We start from the raw sequence: 22,541 nt of genomic DNA, 5'->3' as shown, positions 1-22,541 counted from the left end.
ATTCATGACGTGATTATCCAGGTGCATGTTGCTTAGACCTACCAATCCAACCTTGGTTTACAAGTTAAATACATTGTTTATATATGCCTATACAAATCTATTTACCACATCCATTTAAAGCAATGATTGTCAATTGAAAATGTGGTTGTTGTGTTATCCTGTTGTGCGCCTTGAGTGTCAGTCCCCTTAAGCACATTATTCCAATATTTCCGAGCTCTGAATTGACACAATGAACACTTTTGCAAAGATATTCGGTTACAAATAAGAGTATGAATGACAATAAACGTATGACTTGAATTGTATGCATAATACTGTAGTAAACAATATCGCTCAGCGTGGGAACTTTTGGTGTTGGGAAAGTATCCGTTATAAGTCTCCATGGCACGTATCACTTCGTCGTCTTGTTGGTAATAGTAAAAATGCATGACAGTCCGCATTGTAATGGTCTAACAGGTGTTTTTCATTTTGTTTCTCACATTAAACAGACATCTGAGAACTGAATTGCTTACAGTTGAACCTATGATGCACAGACACACTAAAGCTGTACAGTGTAGTTTGATAAGTCAGTTTCAATTATACATATATATATATACAATCTCGGCTATTTGCATATGTACGACCGTCCAAACTTGACCCCACACACATACACACACATTCATGCTAATCTCTCACACGCTTTTGAACATTGCACAACCTGCAACAAGACACTGAAAGAGCATGTTATTCCAAGTGTGTTTGTGTTTGAATAAAGACCCTAAGAATGAAATCAATGTGTGGATGTTGATTGGACAATGTATATGTGCTTTGCAGAAGCCATTTTTTTTTGCATTCCCTGTAGCATGTATTTTACTAGCGTGTATTTTACTTTATTTTACAGAATGAAGATTTGGTCTGAGAAACTATGCCGATTATAGCATTTTAGCATTATTTTTTTTAAATAAGGCAATGTTTATATGACCCCCTTTCAAAGAGTCGCTCATTTATCACTTTCTTGCAGATATACAGTGCCTTCAGAAAGTGTTCATACCCCTTAACTTATTCCTCATTTTGTTTTCTTACAGTCTGAATTCCAAATGGATTAAATTATAGTTTTTTTATCATCTCACCCAGCTACGGACAATACCCCATAATGACAAGGTGAAAACATGTTTTTTGAATTTTTTTCAAATGTATTGAAAATGAAAAACATAAATATCTAATTTACATAAGTATTCACAATACATGTTAGAATCACCTTTGGCAGCGATTAAAGCTGTGAGTCTTTCTGGGTAAGTCTCCAAGAGCTTTGCACCCCTGGATTGTTCCATATTTGCAATATCACACTATATACAGTACCAGTCAAACGTCTGGACACACCTACTCATTTAAGGGTTTTTCTTTATTTTTACAATTTTATACATTTTAGAATAATAGTGAAGACATCAAAACTATGAAATAGCACAATTGGAATCATGTAATAATCAAAAAAGTGTTAAACAAATCCAAATATATTTTATATTTGAGATTCTTCGAAGTAGCCATGAAGTTCTTCATGGTCGAATTGCTCCATTGAAACCACTACTTATGGACGGACACCAATAATAAGAAGAGACTTGCTTGGGCCAAGAAACACGAGCAATGGACCTTAGACTGGTGGAAATCTATCCTTTGGTCTGATGAGTCCAAATTTGAGATTTTTGGCTTTCAATGTGTGTGTAAAGAATCAAGGGTGTTTAGTAGGGTCTACTCTTCATTATAAAACTATTTGTTGAATGGTTTAAAATCCGTCAGAAGCTGCTTTCAATTCATGGTGGCTCTGAATAGGTCTTGACTGGAGACAGAGCTTGTTTTGCCAAGGAAAGTGAAAAGGACTGAGGGAAAGTAAAATGGAAAATACATGGAAAGGAACATGGAAGAACCTCAAAGAACATTGCATTTTCAAGATCATGTAACATCAAACATAACATCAAAATGCATCTTATATTCCAGCCCTTACAGAAAAACCACATGATTTCAACTGACATTTTATGTGAAATCATGTGAAAACCATGTGAAAATCATGCGAAAATCACATTTTCACAAGTGTAGTTTAATGTAATCACATGTTGCTTTACATGTTATCACATTATCTTCACATAAGATTACATGAAAACATGTTTTTGGAACACTTCCCGTGTTCACATGTGAAATTGATGTGGTTTTTGCGTATCTGACTGGATAGGATGGGTGATTCAGCAGAGGACAGAGCGAAGCTGACCAGCCAACAGGAACTGTGTGTCCCTGACAAGCAGGCCACCAAACGCCCTGCAGTTCCACACTCAAGGTTCTTAATAATGCTTTAAAATGCACATGTACGATTGTGCTTGTGTAATGGGTTGAAAACAAAGTCACTAAAAACGGACACTCCTTTATTATTTATTTCCCCCCCAATTTGTTTATGTATTTGTCTTAATTAATCTAAATTGTATTTTCTACATACTTTAGCGTTAGCAGTCCATCAGGCCAATAGATGGCGCTGTTGCACTGTTGTAGCAGGAGAAACAGCAAGTTCTGGCCAAGCGCTCACCATTCTGCTGAATAAGGATCAGAACTTTACTGAGCTAAACTGGGTCTGTTCTTTTTACTATTACAGGTATGTAACAGAACTTCCAAACGTTCAAATATATACACAATATGTAATAACATGCTATTTAACAACTCTGTCAAGGTATTATCACGTTAGGAAAGGTCTTGTTTTGGCTTTGTGTCGAACTGAGTGAGAGAAGAATGTGATTTACATTGAGTGAGAGTATATGTTAGCTTGATGCTAGCTGAGGTAAAAAACGATTTACGAGTCACAGAGACTATGTTTACTGAGTAGCTTACTTGTACTGGATTTTGTCTAGGAGATTTGTTATAAAGAATCCATTTGTTAGGGATTTCTGAGTTGGTTTTACATGTTATTGTTTTTTTTGTGTAAAATTGTGCTCACTAGCTGGTAAACTGGCCGAGCACGCTCAGTCTGGTGGACTTTTAGTGCATACAGTGAGAGAGAGACGATTTTCTGGAGGTGCCACTATCTTAAAGCTGAATGTATTGTTGTCAGTTTTCTATAGAGGTAGTGGTATATAGAAAAACATTCAGTTATGTTTTCATATATAGGTGTTTCTATTGTATGAATGTGAAATACATTGTGGTTTTCATGTGAAACCATACACTAAGACAGGGTTATTTGTGGAACATTTTTGAGTTGTGCTTTAGGTAAAGTGCATTTATGTTGTGTAATTTAAAGTGTGCACTTGTTTGATGTGAATATTTTCAAAGTACTAACAAGAAAATAGACAATTGAACAAGAGAAAAAAAACATTCTTCAGAATAAAGAAAGCGCCAGAACTTTGCAGACGTAAACTTGTGTCCGTTCTTTTTACTATTGCAGGCCACCTCAGCTACACATGCACTCTGTCTGCACACGCATCCACGCATGCACATACACACGGACAAACACACACTAATGTTCTCTCTCTTGTATTTGTCAGCAGTTCATCGTGGCCCTGTCGTTCGTCTCCTTCACCAAAGCTCTGTCAGGGACCTACATGAAGTGTGCCATCACTCAGAGAGACACTTTGACCTGTCCAGCTCTCTCATCGGACTCATAGACTGCAGCTTTGAGATGGGTATCAACAATAACATTGAGTTGCTTGAGAATTCATGTAGTAAAAACTAGATACAGACTACAGTATGATCCGTTTTTCTTGTGGTTCAGAGTCTGCTCTCAATATTGTCCAGTTTTCTAGTTGTTCCTATTAATTGATTGACTGGCGTTTTTTCATGACTCTACTGTCAAACCCCTAACATTGTTTTATGTGCTGCTATGTTGTTGCAGCCTAGTATCCAAACTGATATGCCATTTTTAGTAAAAAAATAAATAAAAAAACGCGCATGGGTGCAGTTTCTTGTCCTCCTCGTTCCGCTGTGAAAGGACTGCACCAGCTCCGGTGTCCGAGGCGTCCACCTCTACCACAAAGGGACCAGTAGGATCAGGATGAACGAGGATGGGTCCGGAGTTGAAACGTCCCTTGAGCTCTATGAATGCCCTGTCAGCCTCGAGATTCCAGCAAAAACCTGCTTGAGTGAGGTGGGACAGGGCCGAATGTGTTCCGGAAGGGTTTTTGGAGAAGATCAGGATGTCGTCGAGGTAAACAAAGACGAACACATTCAACATATCCCTAAGAGTGTCATTGATCAATGCTTGAAAGAATGCCGGTGAGTTCGATATTCCGAAGGTCATGACTAAATACTCAGTGACCACTAGGGGTGTTAAAAGCAGTTTTCCACTCATCTCCCTCCCTGATTCTCACCAGATTTAAAGCGTTGCGGAGGTCCAGTTTGGTGAAGAATTGGGCTCCTAGGGCCAACTCCATGGCGGCGGACATCGGGTAGGGGGGTAACGATTCTTGATCGTAATCCTTTTCAGCCCTCTGTAATCGATGCAAGGACTGAGGTTTGGGTCAGAGACAGAGAGACAAGGGATGCGTTTAGACAGGCAGCCCAATTATGATATTTTTTCCACTAATTGATCTTTTGACCAATCACATTACATATTTTCGCATCAGCTCTTTTTCAGAGCATATCTGATTGGTCAAAATACCAATTACTCAAAAAAACTACTGAATTGGGCTGCCTGTCTTAACGAAGCCATAGAAACATGGACATGCTCCAACTGAAATGTTCCATCCTGTCAGTATTGATGTTGAATGGGATTAAATTCTATTTTTTTTTGTTTTCTCCCATCCCCTGTAGGTTTGTTGAACATGAGATGAAATGAAACTCCAGCACACTGGCAGCACTAAAGACGTGTGAGTATAACTTTTCCAGGTGAGGTGAACCTGCCTGTGGGTGCGGTGGGGCTATTCCTGGGAGGTCTACTGATGAAGAGGTATAAGCTTGGCAGTGTCTTCTGATCCCTCCTGTCTCAGCCTCCAGTATTTATGCTGCAGTAGTTTATGTGCCGGGGGGCTAGGGTCAGTCTGTTTCATCTGGAGTATTCTCTTGTCTTATCCGGTGTCCTGTGTGAATTTAAAAATGCTCTCTCTAATTCTCTCTTTCTCTCTTTCTTTCTTTCTCTCGGAGGACCTGAGCCCTAGGACCATGCCTCGGGACTACCTGGCATGATGACTCCTTGCTGTCCCCAGTCCACCTGGCCATGCTGCTGCTCCAGTTTCAACTGTTCTGCCTGCGGCTACGGAACCCTGACCTGTTCACCGGACGTGCTTGTTGCACCCTCGACAACTACAATGATTATTATTATTTGACCATGCTGGTCATTTATGAACATTTTAACATCTTGACCATGTTCTGTTATAATATCCACCCGGCACAGCCAGAAGAGGACTGGCCACCCCTCATAGCCTGGTTCCTCTCTAGGTTTCTTCCTAGGTTTTTGGCCTTTCTAGGGAGTTTTTCCTAGGGAGTTTTTCCTAGCCACCGTGCCTCTTTCACATGCATTGCTTGCTGTTTGGGGTTTTAGGCTGGGTTTCTGTACAGCACTTTGAGATTTCAGCTGATATACGAAGGGCTATATAAATAAATTTGATTTGATTTGATTTGGCGTTGTGTCTGCAGCCCAGCTGTCTTTCGTCACCTCCTTCATGGCCTACCTCCTCCTCCTTCTGCAGTCTGGCACTAAGTGTGACAACGTTAAGGTGGCTGGTCTGACCGTGTCCTACAACGGGTAAATATGACATCTGATTGGTTGGTTGGTTGGGGGGTGGGTTGATAAAAACAAAAGTTTTGATCAGTGGAATATGAGGGAGAGTTAGACCAAAACACACATGGGCCTCTTCCTGGGCTCCCTCTTGTGGGAATATACAGTATGGTTGTTACTGAGCCAGGATTCCTGGCTGTTTTGTCACTGTGCCTATGTCAATGATAGTTCAGACACAATTATTTAAACATCATTATTCCCAGCCATTTTCCCTGTGTGTTCAGACAATGGCATCACCTACACCTCCCCCTGCCTCGCATGCTGCTCCAGCTTTACAGGTTACGGCAAGATCACGGTACCAATACTATTAATGTACTGAGTCTACAACACATTCACAGGGATGCTGGCCCATGTTGACTCCAATGCTTCCCACAGTTGTGTCAAATTGTCTTTTGAGTGGTGAACCATTCTTCATACACACGGGAAACTGTTGAGCATAAAAAACCCAGCAGCATTGCAGTTCTTGACACAAACTGGTACCCCTGGCACATACAACCATGCCCCATTGAAAGGCATGTAAATATTTTGTCTTGCCCATTCACCCTTTAAATGGCACACATACACAATCCATGTCTCAATTGTCTCAAACCTTACAATATTTTTTTAAACCTTTCTCCTCCTCTTTATCTATACTTATTTAAGTGGATTTAACTAGTGACATCCATAAGGGATTATAGCGTTAACCTGGATTCACCTGGTCAGCATATGTCATGGAAAGAGCAGGTGATCTTAATATTTTATACACTCAGTGTAACTCATTGGCACTGACATAAGTTATTTTCAACCATTAACTGGGGCCTTGTTGAGGCCTTATCTAAGTAAGTAATTGCTGATTGACATAAAGTATTATTTTGATGTATGGGAAAAAATATGGTATGCAATTCCTATGTAGAGAAGGTTCTCTCTGGTAGTTGTTCAATATGACTTCAACTTTTACTGGGCACTCTTTTTTACTTTTCTTTATTAACAAATATCATCAAACAAAAGAGGAATAGTCACATGCAAACAAGCGTACTAACAAACTATTTACATTGCCAGGAATCCTAAACAAACAAATCATATTCATTAAGACTACAAGTTTTAATTGCCTTTTTGTTTTTCATTTTAGTTAGTGATGCCATATTGTTTAAACTCATTTATAAAGTGAAAAAAGTTAGGTTTTGAATTAGGCCATTTGCATTTGTGAATATGAAATGTACCTAGTATTGTTAGCAGTTGAATTAAATATGCTACATCTTTATCTTCGTCAGAATTTCTGAAATAAATCATTATATCAAAACCATTAAATAGTACAACCGGCCCTATTTGTTTTGTAACAAAATTCTGTATGTCAATCCAAAACATTCTGCTATAAATACAGGTAAAAAACAAATGCAAAATGGTCTCCTTTTCCATTCCACAGAAATCACAGTTATATTCAATATTCAGCTTGTGTCACGCCCTGACCATAGACCATAGTGTTTTGGGTCAGCGCGTGACTAGGGGGGTTTCTAGGTATTATATTTCTATGTTGGTGTGTGTATATGGTTCCCAATTGGAGGCAGCTGATAATCGTTACCTCTCATTGGGGATCATACTTAGTGTGTCCTTTTTGTCCCACCTGCGATGTGGGATATTGTTTTGTGTGAGTGCCTATGTGCGCTACGTGTTTCACGATCGTTATAGCTTTGTTGTTTTTGGAAGTTTCACTATTATTAAAATGTAGAACTCTACTCACGCTGCGCCTTGGTCTAATTATTCATACGACGGTCGTGACAGCTTGAATCTTTCCAAAACATGTTTCGCAGGATAAATTCTATGTAACATTTCAAATGAAACTTCCTTTACTTTGTTACTGATACAATATTTGTTAGAACTTTTCCATGCTTTCCTCCATTGTATATCACCATAGATATCTGACCAAAACAATCTTGCTGAGAGATTTGTAGTATCACAAACAATATTCCTAATCTGTTTATTACTACATTTATTTTACATTTACATTTTAGTCATCTTATCCAGAGCGACTTACAGTAGTGAATGCATACATTTCATTTCATACATTTTTTATTTATTTTTTCTGTGCTGGCCCCCCGTGGGAATCGAACCCACAACCCTGGTGTTGCAAACACCATGCTCTACCAATACTAATGCCAATGAATATATGTTCATGTAAATCTGTTACATCAACCACAGAGGAATTTAAAGGAGACAACCCGCCCCTTGGAATCGCATCAAAAACAATTACATATTCTTTCGGGGTAATTGGAATTTTAAACTTATCAAGAAATTCCCCATATGAGAGTAGATTTCCATCCTTATTCAGTAACTGACCAACCAAAATAATTGTATTCTCAAACCAGTTATAAAAAATACTTATTTTTAAATAATATATCTTTGTTCCATAAAAAGTATTTGTGGGTAAAAATTGTGTTTATACGCTAACATCCAATCTAGAATTGTCTGTTTATGGAATTTGGCCAACTTTACTGGGATTTTATCAATATCAAAATTACATCGAAGCAAAATTCTAAACCACCAACAGAGTCAAATAAATACTTAGGGAAAACATTCCAAATACTGTTCTGGTTCTTAACATACTTCAGAATCCAATTTTAACATTTATTTGAAATTTATTTTAAAAGTATTATTTGGAGTATTGAAATCTAAAACCTCAAGACCTCCTTGTTCTTGGGTATTAGTGAGAATATATTTTCGTAGATAGTGAGGCTTGTTCCTCCAAATAAAATGATAAAGAATCTTATCTAAGTCCTTTACAATTTTAGGGGGTAAGTCAAGTGATAACGAGACATAAACCGATATGGATAACCCTTCAGCTTTGGAAAATAAAACCCAACCGTATAACGAATTATCTCTCATCACCAGAGGTTCAATTTCTTCTTTGTTTTTTCAATAATGGAGTTAAAGTTCAATTCACTCCTTTGTTTTTCATCCTTGGATATAACAATTTCAAGATAAGTAACGTTATCTTTAATTGGGATAACATATACTTCCTGTAAAACACAATCCTTGAGTGGAAATAAGACTTGACTTATTGATATTAATTTTCAAACCCGAAACTAAGGAAAAGTCTTCAATACAGGAAACTGCTTTAGAAACCTCATTCCTGTCTCTTAAAAATATGGTGGTATCATCAGGCAGTTGACATTGTTTAAATTCCTTGCCAAGTGCTGAAACACCATAAATTCCCTTTCTTGATATGAAAGGCCATAATTTGAGTAACCAATAAAAATACAAATGGACTAATTGGGCAGCCCTGCCTAATGCCATGGCCAATATCAAATCTTTGGGATCTCCCGCGAGCTAATTTTACAGAGCTAGTACAACCACTATATAAAGTTTGGACTGCTTTCAAAAAATAGTCACCAAACCCCAAAAAACATATTGCTTTGAACATAAACTCATTTTCTACAGTGTCAAAAGCTTTATAAAAATCAACAAACATAAGAAAACTATCATCAAGGATGAGGTCATTATAGTCAATCATATCTAAGATCAACCTGATGTTATTACTAATGTGTCGAGCATGCATAAAACCAGAATGTTCATCAATTATATGATGCAAGCCTCGTTTCAACCTCTTAGCAAATACAAGGGCAAATCATTTCCCATCATTATTCAACAGGCTAATGGGTCTCCAGTTGTCTATATAAAGAGTATCCTTATTATGTTTGGGAATCAAAGTAATTACACCTTGCTTTAAGGAAGCTGGTAACTCCCCTTTTTCTATTGATTCTTGAAACATAGCAAGAATGAAAGGAATCAATTTATCATTGAATGCTTTATAAAACTTTCTTATTAAACCATAATTTACAGGGGACCTATTGTCCTTAAGGCTTTTAATACAGTCTTTTATCTCAATTTCAGATAACGCATCATCACAAAAATCCCTGAAATCATTATCTATCTTCTTAGCAATGTTTGCTACATTGTCTAAGAAAAGATCCATATTGGAAGTTGGCTGGGCTGATGTATACAGATTCTGATAAAACTGGGCAACATGCTGAGAGATTTCTTTTGGATTTTCATTGGGAGTATTATTAATCATTAATTTACATATGGAAGTCTTTTCACCTGCCCTTTTTTCTGAATTAAAGAAATATTTTGTATTTTTCTCTCCCTCTTCCATCCATTTTCGTCTTGATCTTACAACCGCTCTCCGGGCCTTTTCCTCGTAGATACAGTCTAACTGCATTTGCAATGATGATAGCTCCAGTAGTTCCTGATTAGTTAGTTAACTTTTTTTAGTATAATCCATTATTCCCTTTATGATGTCATATTCTTTCTCTCTTGGCACGAGCAATTTCTTTCCCCATTGAAATAGCCAAAAGACTTAATCAAATTTCATTAGCTCCCAGTAACTTCCAAACGTATTGATAACACAGGCACAATTCCAGTATTTATCATTAATTCCTGCTACTTCCTTCTTAAATACTTAATTCTCTAGTAAAGTCTTGTTCATTTTCCAGTAACCTTTGCTAACTTTTTTTGTTGACAAACCATGCATATTTATCTTTATTGAGATCCCTTTGTGGTCTGTTAAAATCGATGGTTCACACGAGACTGTATCAACCTTGTCAGCCATATCTTCAGATATCAGCCAGAAATCAATATGGGATGGTATAGATACATCTTTAGTACACCATGTAAACATAATCTTATCTGGGTTCTTATGTCTCCAAATATCTAGAACACCTAACCTTAGACATATATTCCTTATCTCACAAACAGAATTGCTATCCTTAGGAGGCCATCTATCTAGATTATCATGTAATACTGTATTAAAATCTCCACCCCATATTACTTTAGCCAATGGGAATTTAGACATAATTGTACTTATTTTCCTCTCAATGTCTCTAAATAAAATACAGTTACTTGACTTGTTATTGGCAGCATAAGTATTTGCAACAATGAATTGAACATGGTTGACATCTACCAATAGTATAATCCATCTCCCTGTATTATCTGCTTCATGACTCAATATATGACCCTTAAAGTTGCCTTTTAAAATAGCTTCACCTGCTGACCGATTAGTACCAAATGAAAACCAAATGTCATTCCCCCATTGACACTCCCAAAACGCAGTATCTGTGGAACAGGCATGAGTTTCTTGAATGAAATAAAAGTCGGCACTCTTACCCTTACAATACAAAAATAAAGATTTCCTTTACAAAATATTACGGATTCCCCTGGCATTAATAGAAAAAACAGAAATGGACATTTACTATCACAGTGACTATATGAAGAATATTAAACTTGTACACGTTTACATGAATCAGGGTCTCACAAAAAGAAAAGTTCTTACTAGTTGCAAATAAAAACAGTCCTTTGAACCACGCAAGTGGTTGACCTAAATTATATATATATATTTTTATATATATTTTTTTTTATAGAATTGCAAATAACATTGTACCATAGATTGGTAAAAACGAATAGCCATCCGTGAGGATGCGGACGATGTTGTCCTGTAGCTGGCTCATTGATGGTTCACTTCTCAGCTTCTTTGGAAGTTGCTCCTTGGTTGGGGTATTCGGGTATGAATATGAATCACATTCACTCCCCTTTTTTACACGGCAAGCATATGAGTGAGTTTCAACAATGCCTCTTTTCTCCTTGGAAGTTTCAACATCCATTATCTCAGCAACAGTTTGGTCATGTCCTGATTACATGCTACTAGCTATGAAGACGTTAGCAGGCTAACTTAACTACACACGCTGAAACTTTTCGATAGCTGAAGATGGCGGTCAGTGCTGATCATTTGTTTTGCGAGCTGAAGGAATTATTGGATTTCCTTACCCAATTATGACCATTGGATTATTTCTACGGTCATAAAACCCTTTATGAATATGGTTTAGTTTATTTACCAAAGTAATTGATTACTTTCTGCAAGTTATTCACCTCTAAAACGAAGTTTGCGACAACACAACACTAGCCTGATAAGCTAGCTAGCTCAAAAACTAGCTTGTCGAACGTACATGGAAACTACCACGACCGGAACCAAAAGGAAAGAAATGGAGAGATAGTCAGATGGACAATTAACCACTAAAGATAGTATGATTTTGGGTCCTCCTCTTCAGAATGTAACTGTGGGGGGAAATACTGCAATGGGTGATGAAAATGCGGTGAGCACGGACAACAATGCTCACATCTTGCGCCCCTCCAGTCCCCAGCTCAGGCCTTTACCTTATGACCCCGGCACTCCAGTCAAGCCCCAGGGGAAAAAGATGAGAGGCCAAGAGGGTATGTCACTTCTTGAGATGCAAAACAATATTGTAATGCTTTTGACAGCAACGATAGATGAAAGGGCAAATGGCTTGGAGGTCATGGTTAGGGTGAATACGATGAAAATTGAGGCCATTAAAAAATCTGTTGACTTTATCTTTGGAGAAGTGAAAACCCTCAAAAGTGACATGAAGAAAGTGGAAGTTATCTGCCAGGAAAATGAAAAGAAGGTGTCTGAAGTCGAGCAAAAGGTGAATGAGGCGGAGAGATACCAGCGCAGGTGGAACCTGAGGCTCCATGGAATTCCAGAGCAGGCAGGTGTGGACATCAAATGCAGAGTTGTTGACATCTGTGGAGCTGTCATTCCCAAATCAAAAGCCAAACTTCAGGAAAATGTAGACATCGTCCATCGTTTGGGAAGACTTAAGGTTCAAGACGAGACCGAGGACAACCATCATCCGGTTCACCAAGAGATCTACGCGGGATCTTCTTTGGAGGGGAGCAAAGAATTGTGAATTCCTCATCAAACAAAAATTGAGGTTCACGGAGGATCTGACCTCAGCAGACAAAGTGACAAGAGAGAAACTGTGGCCGATGGTGGCTGCAGCTCAAAAGGCAGGGAAAACTGCATTTTTTATCGGTGCCAGAGTGATCATCGATGGGAAAGAAATGCGGCCAAATCAGAACATTTGAGTGAGAGCAAGAGTCTAACTCGGACAGACCTGTCAGGCCAAAAAACTGATTACCAGGTGAAAAGCAGCCTTGTATTTTATAAATGTACACAAACACTTGAATGAGAAAAGGCTGACCTGAGAACTGGTAAACTAAATACTAACTATAGGTGAATAACTACTTATTGTAAAGTATACACAATGTGTCCCCCTTGTGGGAGTAACAATACTTTGGTAATTTTATGACCAATATTTTGGTGTTTTTTTTGTTATTGGAGAGGTTAATAATGGGATGGAAATCCTTTTGAGTTACATATCCTTAGGAAAAGCTTATATTAGCATAACAAGGTTGTTGGTTGAAGTTTATGTCTTTATCTCTTTGTTCAATTAATGTCAGGGGTATTCGTCATTTACTCAAGCGTAAGGCTATTTTCCTGTATTGCAAACGGTTTAATGCAGACTTTTACTTTTTACAAGAGACTCATGCTTGTTCTTCCGATCTATTTTTTGGGAAAAATCAATGGGGTAACGATATCTGGTTATCATATGGCAACAACCACTCTGCAGGTGTAGCAGTTTTAAGAGGTGCATTTAAAGGGAAGGTCATCAGTAGTAAGACTCACCACTCTGGACGTTGGTTAATGTTAACAGTAAATTTCAACAGTGAAATGTTTTTATTAGGGAATATTTATGCATCCAACAACAAACCAAACAGGATATTATTTCAAGAATTTGAAGAAGAAATTAATAGAGTTATAGGTGTATTTCAGGATATCAAAATTATCTTAGGTGGAGATTTTAATTCTGTATCTAATGTGATGATTGACAGATATCCCCCTCCTAACAGATCCTGCATAGTTAATCCTGAGTTTAATAACCTATGTCTTGGTCTTGGATTAGTCGATATTTGGAGATCTAAATATCCTGATAAAAAGGAATTCACTTGGAGTAACAAGGACATGTCCAGACAGTCAAGAATTGACTTCTGGTTGATTTCTAATTCATTAGATAATTCTGTAATCAAGGTATCAATTGAACCATCAATTCTTACTGATCATAAAGTTATATTCTTATCTTTAAATATGAATGGATCTGAAGTTAAACCGAATCGGAGTTATTGGAAACTCAATAGTAAACTGTTGGAAGATGATCATTTCAAGATGGATGCCAAAGATATTATACAAGACAATTGGAGGAAAGCCCAACTATTTAAGTCTTTTGGGAAATATTGGGAATTAATGAAGTATGAAATAAGACAAACAGCCATGAAGAGAGGTAAAGAAATTGCTCACTTTATTATAATTGAATATTTAATGTTTTTAAGGAGGCAATTGATTTAGGGGTCCTGTCTGTTTCTATGACACAGGGCCTAATTTCTGTAATACCCAAAACAAACAAAGATTCTATGATAGAAAATTGGAGACCAATCACATTAATGAACAATGATGGAAAGATACTTGCATCCATCTTTGCAGAAAGACTTAAAAAATGTCTTGACCAAATCATTGACGATACCCAGTCTGGTTTTATGAAGGGCAGACATATATATAATAATATTCGACTAGTATTGGACTTGATAGACTACAATGAGCACATTATGGAAGATAGCTTTATTTTATTTGTAGACTTTTACAAAGCATTTGATACAGTTGAAAATAGTTTTTTTTGTTGAGACTCTTCATTTTTTTGTTTTTACAGTTAGCAAAGATCAGAATGAAAGGGCCAACTTAAATGTCTCTCCTATTGTAGAGAAAATTGGAAAGAGATTTAACTCCTGGTTATTAAGAGATCTTTCTTTATCTGGACGTGTACTTTTAACAAAATCTGAAGGTCTGTCCAGATTAGTTTATACCTCCCTTGCCTTGGATGTTCCTCTGTCAGTAACTAAAATGGTTGATACGAAATGATTTAACTTCATATAGAGGAATAAACCACATTATTTTAGAAAAGCGGTAATATGTAGCACCCAAGGTGAGGGAGGGTTGAATGCTCTGGATTTTTAAACCTCATAATATTTAAAATTAAATGGATGCAAAACTATTTAAGAAATAAGGATTGCATCTGGAACATCATCCCTAATTTAATATTCCAACAAATTGATGGTCTCGAATTCTTACTCAAATGTAACTTTGATGTGGGTAAAATCCCTATTAAGCTTGCAAACTTTCATAAACAAGTACTTCTAACTTGGAACCTCATGTACAAACACAATTTATCCCCTAATAGGTATACAATCTGGAATAATAAAGACATCAAATTCAAAAACAAGTCTTTGTTTTTCCAGAACTGGTTTGACAACAACATTATTTGGGTTAAACAATTACTGAACAATGATGGACAACTATATGATTATCCAGAATTTATTAGAACACACAATGTTACATTCACTCCTGAGGAGTATCAAATTGTTGTTAGAGCTGTCCCTAAAGGTGCTATTCTTCTTTTAGGAGAATATAACAATACTACCAAGTGCAACTGTTGAGGATTTTGTAGCCTCAATACAATTAGAAGGAATTGACATTGTAAACTATAAATGTAATAACATGTATATAAGGAAACTGTCAATATGTTACTATTCCCTCTGTTAAAATGTACTGGAATGCAGCCCGAGGACAAGTGAACTGGAACAAAGTTTCGTTGTTATCTGGTAAATATTGTATATCTAATAAGGTGAAAGAAGTATCATACAAACTCATTCATAGAATCTACTCTGTAAAGACCTTTATTATACACAGATTTAAAATAGCTATTGATAACAAATGTGTATTTTGTGATTGTGACCCAGAGACTCTTGACCATTTATTTTGGGACTGCTCTTATGTCAGAAGATTTTGGTGTGAGTTAGAAGATTTTAGTTTAAAAGAAACAACTATTCATGTTAATTTGAAAGACTCTGATATTATGTTTTATTTTGAACCAAATGATATGGACCCTGATTTAACTTTCATTGTTCATTTGTTTATCTTTCATGGAAGATTCTTTGTCCATAAAATGAAGTGGGCAGAGAACAAACCCCTTTTCACATTATTTAAGATAGAATTGAAATATTATTTTGAAATGATCAGTAAACAACAAAAAAGCAATACGCACCATAAAAGTATTTAACAAATTGAAAATGAATCTTGATATGTAATACCCCTGTCTTTTAGGTTTTGTACTCTTGTTTGTATATTTCTGTTTTTTTTTTGTATTTGTTGTGTTCATAATAAAAAAATATATAATACATTAAAAAAAGAAGACGCATGCATATTGTCGGCCAGTCGGCCTACAAGTATTTTTGCAATAGAAATATAATCACTAAGATTGTGATTATAGCCAGTTCGTTTTACAAGTGTGTGCACAGTTAACAGGCATAGGCTGAAAACATTGCACTTCTCGTTGTGGCTGCACTTTGGATATTATTAATTTAATTTTGGACGTTGTGATAGCCATTTCATCCGAAACATTATTACCAATGCACAGTTGTCTGATTATGCATATGGAATAAATGCACTTCTTGTTGTTGTCGCATTTTGGATGTATTGTATTGTTATTGCTGAAAGACTTCAGTGCATGGGCGCTGCCCGATGCTGAAGTATATCACCTTGGCACGTGAAAGGCGTTTTGTCATTGCCTTGTGGTCACTTGTATTAGGCTTATAGCTATTTTGTTGAATATTCTTTGGCCAAATTCAATTAAAAACGACATTTACATCGAAAAAGAACAACAACAAAAAAAACGTTATACTTTGTGAGAAAACCCTAAAATTGTTCCTCAGCTAGAAATGTTCCACCCTCTCATGTCGCCATCTTGACCATGTCCCTGATTTCATGGAGCTCTCCTGCGCATCATTTACTTCACAAAATCCCGCAAACGTGAAAACGCCAGAAATAAACATCGCGAGATTGTAAATATGTGTGAGAGTCAGAGATTTGAAAGCAGACGCTTTCATCCCAAACGATGTACAGTAATGCGTACATACATTTTACTTTTGGGTGGCCCAGGGAAATGAGACTTTTTCGAGCTTTTCGGAGCAATTTTTGAAACTCTTTCTTTGTAATACTGTATGTATTCAATCATTTCGAATTGATCACTTCCCACTGGGCACATACATCAATTCAATGTTTATTCCACGTTGGTTCAACGTAATTTAATGGAAATTACATGGATATTGTGTCACGATGAATTTTATCACCTGCAGTCAATTTAATGATGTTTTCATGTGCTATGATTCTGACATTTGACATATGATCCTCATAGGATTAGGCTACATAATTACAGTAAATGTAATCTCAATTCAATACGATGTGCATATACTGTACATATAGCCAATATAGCTATTAAACCCATGTTCAGTGACTGTAATCTGTGACGCAAGTGGCCTAATATGTTTGTGACGTTCCATGGAACCCACGGTATTGTTTAAACTAGATTCTGATTGGCTTGCAGGTCATTCTACAGTGTAAATTATAAACGAAAACGTGCTTTTATATCAGTGTTACAGATTCACATTACCGAGCGTGTCTCAACCCGTACCGCGCTTTTATCTGCCTAAAGGTATCTTCACGCACGACTGGATAGGCCTTTTGGATACGCTTGTCCAAGGTAAGGAAATGCGTCAAGCTGTAGCCTACTTTTAATGTTTTAGTTCCGAACTCAAGTTACTCCAGTCAAGTGATTAATCGTAAAAGTTAGTTGTTTTGACTGAGCAGTCCAATGGCCAATGCTGTTTTGGGACTATGAGATCCTCGGCTATATACTATGATGAGCAAATAACGTGCATAGATTATGCATTAGGCATTGCACAAGTCAGTGTTTAGGTCAGAATATAAAGTTGCTACTTCCGTCAACTCAAGTTACTCAAGTCAAGTGATTAATCGTAAGAGTTAGTTGTTTTGACTGTCAAAACAAATAACTTTGATGGAATATTCCAAATTACAATGGCAATAATGCATCACAACTTCACAATATTACTTGTATTTCAATGATTCATCCAGGCCCAAGACATAAAGTCGCCTGAAAGCTGTGTAGCAATCATTCCATTGCTGACCCATAGGATGGTAATCACATACATGATTGGCTTAATCTGGAATCATGGATACCTTTCATGTGAGTTCTCACACACCAGATGTTTTGACATACATCAGAAGGAAGATACCTCAATATCTGGAAGCCCTGTCTCATGTACAATTGTTAATGCTATCTCTGAAATGTCTAACAAAATGTTGACCTGATCATTTCATCAAGACCTTCTCATCACAAGTTGGAACTAATGCAGCCCAAAATAACGGGCCAATATTTTCATGGAGGTTAGCACTACACTTCTGATGAGTTTAAAGATTGTATTACATTATCTAAAAGTGAGAAAGTAAGCAGTCGATTAACCATATGCAGGGGACGCTGAACACCTTGCAGGGGCAGTGTATTGAGTTGCAGACTGCCATATCTAAGGTAGTGTCAGAGGAGTCTCAGATACAGAAGAATAAGTCTATGATGTTATGGTGATAATGATTGAGATGGTGATTATAATAATGATGACTAGCGATACCCCACCCTACGGGCGGTAAATCATTGGATCTGATTATTTCAATTCAATGCAATTCAATCTTAGAGGACTGCAACCATAGAAATCCAATGTATTTACACTAATAATAAGCTATTGTCAACTTCCCGTCTATGCTTATCTTGCTCATTGCTCACTGTCAATTGCTGATTGTTACCCTATGTGTGCAACTATTACTGATTTCTCACAGAAAAATAATTTGGTTGCAAATGTACCTGGGGCCATGTAAATAATTGTTAGGCTACTCATTTTGAATCCACCGGTGGCAACTTGTGTGACCATAAAAGTCTGTGTGTGACTGGGCACAGTAAAATAATTTAGTTTCTGACCTGCCCTACATCATAGAAGGCCCTTCAAGTCGGAACTAGGAAATTCTGACATTTCTGACTCGCTAACTCGTTATGGAATGATGATTTCAAGTTTCCCACTTGTGAAGTATGAGAATCAACCAGTAGGTAGCTCTACACTAATAACTTACATTCATTTCAAATCTGAGGTTCCAAGTTTCCGATGGCATGTGAATTTTTCAATAGTTGCCATGGTAATTTTGAATGTTCAGTCAGTGAGCATTATGGGTAATTGTCCTACATACTTACATGAAATGCTGTAGTAACAGTGCCATTCCAAACACAATAAATGTGAAAATTAACAAAGATACAAAATATTGCTTAAGTGAAGAAAATCAGCTCAAAATTGTAGGAGGAAATGCCCCTGCAGCAGGTAAGCTTACGGTATTATAATATATTGTAGATAACGTTAATATAATTTGTGTATTTACATTATCAGTACACATACAAATGACAGTATATGCTAGGGATTGATCTACACTGAGTGAACAAAACATTAAGAACACCTTCCTATTGAGTTGCCCCCCCCCCTTGCAGTTCTTGACATAAACTGGCACCTACTACCAGACTCTGTTCAAAGGGACTTAAATCTTTTGTCTTTCTTATTCACACTCTGAATGACACACATACACAATCCATGTCTCAATTGTCTAAAAATCATTCTTTAACCTGTCTCCTCCCCTTCATCTACACTGAGAAGAAGATTTAACAATTGACATCAATAACTGATTATAGCTTTCACCTGATTAATCTATGTCACGGAAAGAGAAGGTGTTCTTAATGTTTAACACACTCAGTGTATGTGTCAATGATGTTATAGATTCCAAGTGGTTGATTTTTTATGGAATTACTATATGCTCTATGTTATACCTGCAGATCATCACAGCAGCCGAAGTTGCTGCCCAGAGGGAGGAGATCCTCCAAACAGCCAGTGTCCCTGCTCAGAGGGAGGGGATCCTCCAAACAGCCAGTGTCCCTGCACAGAGGGAGCGGATTCTCTCAGCAGCTAGCATCAATTCACAGAGGGAGGAAATCCACCGATCATCAGGACTCCTCCCTGCACAGAGGGAGGGGGTCCTCCAAACAGCCAGTGTCCCTGCACAGAGGGAGGGGATTCTCTCAGTAGCCAGCATCAATGCACAGAGGGGGGAGATCCTCCGATCATCAGGCTTCATCCCTGCACAGAGGGAGGGGATCCTCCAAACAGCCAGTGTCCCTGCGCAGAGGGATGAGATCCTCCAAACAGCCAGTGTCCCTGCGCAGAGGGAGGGAATCCTCCGAACAGCCAGTGTCCCTGCGCAGAGGGAGGGAATCATCCGAACAGCCAGTGTCCCTGCACAGAGGGAGGAGATCCTCCAAACAGCCAGTGTCCCTGCACAGAGGGAGGGGATTCTCTCAGTAGCCAGCATCAATGCACAGAGGGAGGGGATTCTCTCAGTAGCCAGCATCAATGCACAGAGGGAGGAGATCCTCCGATCATCAGGCCTCATCCCTGCACAGAGGGAGGGGATCCTCCAAACAGCCAGTGTCCCTGCGCAGAGGGAGGGAATCGTACCAATGGCCAGCCTCCCAGCGCACAGCCAGGGGATTGTCCCAAAGGCTAGTGTCCCTGCTGAGAGGGAGGAGGTCCTCCGAGCATCAGGCCTCATCCCTGCACATAAGGAGGGGATCCTCCGAGCATCAGGCCTCATCCCTGTACAGAGGAAGGGGATTCTTCCAGCAGCTTCTATCACTGCGCGGAAGAAGAAGATCCTCAGAGCATCACACGTCACCCATGCACAAAGGGAGTTGATCCTCCTGATGGCCAGTGTCACTGCGCAGAGGAAGGGAATCTTCCCAAAGGCCAGCGTCCCTGCACACAGGGAGTGGATCGTCCCAAAGGCTAGTGTCCCTGCAGAGAGGGAGGAGATCTTCCTCACAACCAGTGTCCCTGTGAAGAATGGAAACAATCATCCACAACCACCTCCCATCATCCCCATGGTGGCACCACTGTGGAAATGGGATGGTGGAGCGTGTACTCCACCTGTGGATTTCTATTCCAAGAGAAGAGGTCACTTAACCTTACCTAATTAGTAAAGAAATTACCATTGTGATAGCGTGAGAATAAGTTGTGATAGATTAAATGTATGGCTCATGTGAGTATATAGCTGTAATACTTTCATGCATTTTCTCCATACAACAGGTTTAGCTCCATTTTACTTTTACATTTTAGTCATTTAGCAGATGCTCTTATCCAGAGCGACTTACAGTAGTGAGTGTATACATTTTCATATTCCGGTGAATCTCTCCAGGATTTCGCATGGATTTTTTGGATATTAGCTGATAAATATGCTAGATTTTGCAGCGACAATTATGACATTTTGCATAGCAATATGCAATTGTTTTGTCCAATTTGTTGCAAAAATGCGCTGACAAGGAAAAAACTGTGTTGACGTCTGGCATGATTGAACCATATTATGCAGTAAATGTGCGGTGATTGGTTGAAATTGCGAGCCCTCTTTTTGTACTGTGGTAATGGGTCAGTTCTATGCAATAATATTGTGATGACGTGACTATTTTATTCAGAAATAGTTTGGTGATTGGTCAAATTTGTAAGCCCTCACATAATATGCAGGGAATTGTTGATTTTGCAACCAAAACAATGCGATCGTAGAGTCCTGGAGTAACCTCCCAGTGTGTGGTGACATGAGCAGAGTGGCCTGACTTCTCCCACTTATTACAGATGTCCGACTTAGATATGTTGAGCATCCTGCTATGATGTCCATCACCAAGCCGGAACATTCCGATGCCAACCCTCAGTGCCAGACTGGCAGCCGGCCGGTGGCTGAGCCCGAGACCCCTGCTGTTCACAATAACAGTGGAGGCTGGCTCAGCTGGGTCTTTGGGAGTGGAAGAGTTAATAAGAAGGAGGTTCATCTACCTGAGGACAAAGACAGATCTGTAAGGAACTGGTTATTAACACTTTATTCTATGTAGAGACAATTGAGTGGATTAAAAAAAAGACAATTTGTGGCTTGCTTCACATTGCTAATATCTTCTTCCTCAGATTGTCTGGGATCCAACTCTGCACAGAAGGGTTAACAAAACTGAGCCCAAGGCTGAGGTATACACTTAAATCGCATCCAAGATGGCGTAGCCGTTCAGATGTCCTGTCGTGTCTCGTGTATATATATATATATTTACATATTTTTTTCTTCACTTATCTTTTTACATTTTTTTATTCAAATACTCAACCTCAAAGCACTCTCCTGCAACCCGCCTCACCAATTTTAAAAAAACAAACAAAAAAAAAAGTATTATTTACCTCATCTGAATTCCACAACAGAAGCTAGCCAGAGGTTAGCCATTTTCACTGGCTAACATTGAAGTTCAGCTAGCCACGGTTAGCCGTCCTCAGCTGTCCATTAGCTCGAAAAGCTATCGCCAGTTTTTGTACATTCTCTCTCCTTTCCCCGATTTCTACCGCAGGCTCTGGACATTTACACCTGGATCTTGCAGCTAACTAGCTGCTACCTGAGTGACTATTGGCAACGTCGGTCACGGAATTAACACACATTATTGCGGAGCTGGCCAGCTAGCCAGCTAGCCAGCTGAGGAGTTCCGTCAGCCACTCGTGGGCTGTTCCTGAGCTAGCCAGCTGAAGTGTCTCCTGGGCTACAACTCACCTATCCTGACCCGTTTTACTGCCGATGCGGAGCCCCATCGGGTCTTCACGACTGGACCACCGATGTTATCTGCCCGAGGGAGTTATCCAACTGGCCCCTCCGTCGCGACGTAACCTGATCGCCCATCTGCGGCCGGCTAATCGTTAGCTGTCTTTTCGGCTGCGATCTGAATAGGTCTATCGGACACTTTTCTTGGGCCACTATAACTAACTATTTTGCCAACTTGGACAGGACCCCCCTTCCACAAAGAACCCCACTAACCCACAGACGGAAACGCACGAGGTGGCTAAAAACAGACCTCCCTCCCATCTTCCACCAGCTTGCTACCTATGGCCCGGCTAGCTGTCTGAATCTCACTGGACCCTCTGATCA

General features: G+C 38.7%; 1 protein-coding gene and 1 long non-coding RNA gene across 3 annotated transcripts; both read left to right on the top strand.

The window, feature by feature from the left end:
- Positions 1 to 1,491: 1,491 nt before the first annotated feature.
- On the top strand, positions 1,492 to 4,967 carry LOC115190710 (uncharacterized). Of its 2 annotated transcripts, XR_003877382.1 has the most exons (5): positions 1,494 to 2,611; positions 3,495 to 3,632; positions 3,908 to 4,221; positions 4,320 to 4,394; positions 4,759 to 4,967. It is a non-coding gene; the product is annotated as an uncharacterized LOC115190710 (long non-coding RNA). The 2 variants fall into 2 exon arrangements; XR_003877381.1 differs by lacking the exons at positions 4,320 to 4,394; positions 4,759 to 4,967 and having other exon boundaries at positions 1,492 to 2,611; positions 3,908 to 4,313.
- A 13,895-nt stretch (positions 4,968 to 18,862) lies between these two features.
- LOC115190707 (uncharacterized protein KIAA0754-like) lies at positions 18,863 to 21,619 on the top strand. The gene is made up of 4 exons (XM_029748813.1): positions 18,863 to 18,877; positions 19,729 to 20,554; positions 21,227 to 21,444; positions 21,551 to 21,619. The coding sequence occupies exons 1-4, from the start codon at positions 18,863 to 18,865 to the stop codon at positions 21,617 to 21,619; spliced, it is 1,128 nt and encodes a 375-aa protein (XP_029604673.1).
- Positions 21,620 to 22,541: the final 922 nt, after the last annotated feature.

The sequence above is a fragment of the Salmo trutta genome, unplaced genomic scaffold, assembly GCF_901001165.1.
Source record: "Salmo trutta unplaced genomic scaffold, fSalTru1.1, whole genome shotgun sequence".
Lineage (NCBI taxonomy): Eukaryota > Metazoa > Chordata > Actinopteri > Salmoniformes > Salmonidae > Salmo > Salmo trutta.
The sequence above is the reverse complement of the archived record's forward strand: the minus strand, read 5'-3'. Positions and strand labels throughout refer to the sequence as shown.